This window comes from Oratosquilla oratoria, chromosome 3 (assembly GCF_046742065.1).
Source record: "Oratosquilla oratoria isolate Oo_2021 chromosome 3, ASM4674206v1, whole genome shotgun sequence".
Taxonomy (NCBI): Eukaryota; Metazoa; Arthropoda; class Malacostraca; order Stomatopoda; family Squillidae; genus Oratosquilla; species Oratosquilla oratoria.
The window spans coordinates 44,742,982-44,748,765 of record NC_134779.1 but is presented as its reverse complement, the minus strand read 5'-3'; the positions used below and the strand labels follow the sequence as shown (position 1 = coordinate 44,748,765).

The following is a 5,784-nucleotide window of genomic DNA, read 5'->3' as shown; positions in this document are numbered from 1 at the left end:
CGGGACGAATACAGCTCCAGTCATGTACACTATATGACAATTATGTAGATAAAGTTAGATAAATAAACATACACGCACTCACACGTTAGCACGAGCGCACGCACGGGCACATGCATACACATATACCTGTATATATATATATATATATATATTTATATATATATATATATATACAAACATATATATATCAGGGGAAAATACTTTTTTTTCCAGAGCCATTTTTCATTTTTTTAAATTTCACCAGAGCCATTTTTTTTTTAAATTACCAGAGCCATTTTTGATACTTCCAGAGCCATGTTTTTGCAGGTTCGATTTCCTTCAAACTATTGGAAGGCTAACTCATTACTCATGTCGGAGCGAGTTTGCATATGTACAGTGTACGTATGCATGCGGTGCTGTTGTATTGGGTATGGTGCATTGTATATGTAGTCAGCGTGTTGATTGGGCAGCTAGCTGCATGCAACCAATGAACTTCCCTGCATACAGGTACCATGCAATTCGCAACTAGCGACATTATGGAGCACGATAGTCGTGTAGAGTCTAGTCAACATGTAATAGTATACGCGCGCATGCAGCTGATACGAAGCTAGGCTAGGTAAGCCATTGAACTCTAGCAGCTATACCGCCTACACATATATACGTACATCAACAAATTAAAGTTGATTGATGCGTTGCGTTTATGATATCGATTGATAATGCAGTGATTGATCACGGGTAAGTTGTGTTTGCTCTGATCCTTTCATCAATGGTGATTGGATTCAGGGATTGCCAAATGATGGATAATGCATGAAAAACGTTGAATATTGCCGCGGGAGCGATTTTTTTTTGTGGGGGATCGCTCCCGCTATTGGATTTGCGAGAGCGACATTGGAACTTTCCCGTGCGAAATCGCTCGTCGCTCCCGTGTATTTTTTTCGCTGATATATATACACTATAATCAAGTAGTAGCTTCTGCGTGTCTGTCTGTTCACGAACTCCTCCTAGGGTTTTGGAGATAGACCCCCATAACCATATATATTCTGATACCCTATCACTCCAGGTACTTGGATAACTAAATTTCATCCCCCCCCCCGCCAACAAAATATTATTTTGGCTAGGGTTAGGGGTTAAAGGGGTATGGTGGGGTAACACGCCACTACTGTAGTGTCCCCTTAACACGATTGGCATTCTGTGACAAAAGTTACTATGATTAAAACTATTGTATGTGTTCATAAATACTATTTATATTGTGAAATTAATGTTGCCACAAACTATGGTAGCCTTTGTAAGGAGAAAGCATGTATATGTAAAATGATTGTATAATTTTACCAAATGTTTAAATATTGGTTATTTTTATTTTAGTTTTTCACGGGCGGTAATATGCTCGAGTTCAAAGATGATTAAAGGTTAGTTCAATTCTTTTCTTGCGGCCGAATATATTTTATTTCCAAAGGGCGTCTCCTTGCTCAAATTTATTTTTTTCGTACTTTCTTAAAATTTTATTTGTGTTGCCTTTTCCAATGAGTTATATTGATACGTGTAATTTTTCTCCACAAATTCTATCAAAATCAAAATTATCATCATTTGCACGCAGCAACGCGCGGGTAATTTGGCTAGTGTATATATATACAGTGTATATATATATAGTGTATATATATATATATATATATATATATTGTACACACAAACACATACACATACGGGCGGGTGCATATACTGTACATGAATCCTTCTGCTGACCTACGTGATTGTATTTACATACATGATTGGGAATCGATTCCCAATCATAGATAAGTATATTGTCTGTCGAGAAGTATGTGACACAGCCTGATCGCCAGCAGAGATGACACGTTTTTTCTTCTAACCTCTTGAAGATGGTGACGCTCTTGATTGATTTTGTTCTGGCCGAGGGAAGTGACATTATGCACCTGTGATTATATATATATATATATGCTAATAAGAACACGGGTACGTGTGTTCACTTATGCAAAGTAGACCACTTGGAAAAAGAAACTAACGAAGCAGAGCGCTTTCGTATATTACATCTTCAGTGCAACAAGTCTCCTAGGACTTGTTGCACTGAAGATGTAATATACGAAAGCGCTCTGCTTCGTTAGTTTCTTTTTTCCAAGTGGTCTACTTTGCATATATATATATATATAAAATTATATATATATATATATATATATATGTATATATATATATATATATATATATATATATATATATATATATATACATACATGCATACATATACCAAGGCTTTTTCCCCCTTACTAGGGAGGTAGCCAAAAAGGAAAAGGCATAAAATCATTCCCACCCATTCCATCCCTGAAAACACTCCACACCCCTCCACCCTCCCTCCCATCTTAGCACCTCCCAGATGACGGGTCATCCCTGCACCCTGTCCACTGCCCTGGGTCAGAAGCAGTGTCGCAAGACACAGCACATCCACAGCAAGGGCGCTTCATTAAATCGGCGACCCCCCCTCTCCGTCCCCCCCATATAAAGGAGAGGACGGGGAGAAATCCCTTAGGGCTGCGCCAAAATTTTGCTCACACACAGTACCTCACCCCCCATCCCCCCGTCCATTCCACCTCATGCATCACAACATCTTCCATATACAACCATTCTCCATTCACCCCTGTCCTCTATCCTCTCCCTTCCTTCCTCAACAGACATTCCCCTCTTACCCAAAGCCTCCTTGACCCCATCCATCCATCTCATCCTAGTACGTCCCCTCATGTTCACTACCTCCACATCTGCCTCCTTTACTAGTCTTTCTTCTCTCATTCTTTCCATGTGTCCAAACCATCCTAATACTCTTTCATCAACCATATCTCCCAACTCCCTTTCTACCTCTGTTCTCCTTCTCACCTCCTCATTTCTCACTCTATCTAGCCTATATATATATATATATATATATATATATATATATATATATATAATTTTTTTTTTTTTTTTTTTTTTTTTTTTTTTTTTTTTTCGCCAGTAAGCTTTCGTGGCACCTCGTAATTAACAAAGCGACGCCTATCTCGACATTTCTTACCTTTGCTGTTGCTAAGTTATTTAAATCATCTCTATAAAATCCCCTTGCTAGCAGAGGTGGGCATAAGACTCCTGAACCTATACTGAAGTATTCAGACTTACGACCGGACGCCAATAGAGTGAATTGCTCACCAGACCACTGCAGCTCCCATACCGCCTTTTTCCGGTAAATGTCGCTTCCGGATTCCACGGTCTAGGGTCCGGATGGGTCCGGGTGTCTTGATGCACGGGGCCCGTGGGACCCCATTAGGGTAAGTTCCTCTCCTGAAGGAGTTCTGGGGTAGCTCGGTTCCTGATGGACGTGTGTACGAGGTCCTACGATCGAGACCCACGACCTCCGTCGTCATTAGGACGACTTCGAGCTCTTCGAGGTCCCAACTGTCCCGAGTCTCATATGATAATGGGGGACTTGGGAAATAGGATAACATGGGTGGCATGATGGGGGGGTGGAGGAAGAGGAGGAGTTGAGGTTGTTGAACTCCTTTTCTACTGAAATTGTTCCATAAAAGGTCAAGAGACCTGGAGAACAGAAAGATCTGGCTACAACTAGGCTACATTAATTTCCGTGGCATTCCTTTGTTAGGGAAAGGGTAATTGTCTACACTTCAGTCATGTGGTCACTATGATGATATATAAATGTAACACACACACACACTCACACACACACACACACACACACACACACACACACACACACACACACACACACACACACACACACAAAGGAGGGCGCTCGCTTACAGACGGGCACGCACTTCTCCCTTCCATTGGTGCCAATGACCCGTTCTCTCCTATTCTGTCCCATACCAAAAGGTCTCCTGTCAGCCTTATCTTCTCCTTTTGATGGTCTCAGCAATGCTCTCAAATCACCTCTTTCTCTTCTTTCTTCTTTTGATGATAGGTTCAGTGTTTTCAGTCTCATTTTATCGAATAAGTCGATAATATAAACCAATTAAAACTACTTATTGAGGATGTGAAATGTGTTTAAGTTGTTTTGCTATATAACGAAATATTTAAATAGAAGAATTTCTTCTGATTTTCGTGAGTTTGGTCGATTATTCCAGTTGTCGTGAGGGTATTTTATTCAGCTGAGGGAAACCCCCAAAGGGTTGATATTTGAAGTTAAATCTTTAATAAACAAGGCGTAAAAGCCTTTTAAAGTTTAGATGTGTGGACATCGCAAGATGAAATATATTCCTACAGTTTTCTTTATTAATCTTTTTCCTGTTTTCCATTTTACTTTATTTCACTTTAATCAATTTTAGTGTAATCCAATTTAGTTTAATTTAACTTGATATAATCTAATCGAATTTCAGTTTATTTAATTTTTTATTCTATTTTTCCAAAATAGTTTTACTCGATCGGTGACGGGTTTTGGATAGGGAGTGGTTTTAGTCGATCTTATATGGTCCAATCTTGATAAAGTTGCTTTTCATAGAAAAGTCAAATTCCATCATTTGAATGCATATAAAGCTTTTATACGTCCAAGCTTATAAAAGTTTTTTTGTATCAATTCCAATGTTCCAGAATGAACAATTCAAGTTAATCCAAAGATGATTTTCATAACGATTTTGATAGTAAAAAAAGAAACTCAAATTTTGAGTGAAGAAAGCTGTTCAGTGACGATGTCCAAGAGGATGTTGAATCGAACATCTCGAAGTTTTTGGACAAGATCTTGAACTGAAATTCGATCTTCTGGATTGAGGGTCATTGCCCTTTTGATAAGAAGAGAAATATCTTCATTTGGATCTTCTTGGGCGACAAGAGAGGCCAACAGATATCCGATCGAATAAACATCACTTCCTGAAGAAGTTCCTCGTCCCTTGAAAAGCTCGGGAGCAATGTGAGGAAAGGTGATGTGACCGGTTCTGTTTTTGCTGTACACGGCCTTGCCGATTGGAACGGCGCTTCCAAAGTCAATGAGAGTTGGATTCCAAAGGTCGTGGTTCCTCTCCACGACGATATTATCTAGTTTAATATCGTTATGGGTCCAGCCACGTTGATGGATAAGGCGGACGCTCTCTGCGACTTGAAAAACGATTTCGACAGCCTGATATTTCGAGAGCTGTCGTCGTTGAATCATTTTGTAGAGAGAGCGTCCGCCGAAGCTGGTAATGAGAGTGATGGGGTTTCTGCCAACGCCGAAGATGGTTGGGACACGAGGAACTCCTGACAACGTTGCCAGAGCCTCGGCCTCTTTAACCATGGCGGGCAGAAACCTTCTCTTTTTAAAGACCTTCGCCACCACTCTTGTGTCCCCTACTGGAACAAGGTAGACCTTGGCAAAGGTCCCTTCGCCGTGACGTCTGGCGTTCCTGAGGTGCCTCTGGATGACCTCGGTCTCGATCCAGGTGAGCTCAGGTGTTTCCTTCATTGTTGTGCTCAAGAAAAAGAATTCCCAATTCTTAATCAAGCTCCGGTCCAGGTCCATCTTTGTCATGACTCGTTAGCTCGAGCTTAGATTAGGTCCCAAATGCGAGCACGAATATATACAATAGACTATACGACATTAAAGACGACCATGTAATGCAAATATTATTCATTTATCACACACACACACACACACACACACACACACACACACACACACAAAGCACAGAAATGTACGTACACACACACACAAACACACACACACACACACCCACACCCACACACCCACACCCACACACACACACACACATGCACAAACATACAAGAACACACGCGCGCACACACACACGACTCGGTGGCGGGGTTGGTCGTGTCCCCGACTGTCAC

At 40.8% G+C, this 5,784-nt stretch overlaps 1 protein-coding gene across 1 annotated transcript; it reads right to left on the bottom strand.

The window, feature by feature from the left end:
- Positions 1–4,618: 4,618 nt before the first annotated feature.
- Positions 4,619–5,458, bottom strand: LOC143017955 (uncharacterized). Its single transcript, XM_076172994.1, has one exon. The coding sequence runs from the start codon at positions 5,456–5,458 to the stop codon at positions 4,619–4,621; it is 840 nt and encodes a 279-aa protein (XP_076029109.1).
- Positions 5,459–5,784: the final 326 nt, after the last annotated feature.

Bases quoted from the DNA above. Each gene is read 5' to 3' on its own strand.
- LOC143017955 (XM_076172994.1), bottom strand. From the start codon at position 5,458: ATGGACCTGGACCGGAGCTTGATTAAGAATTGGGAATTCTTTTTCTTG.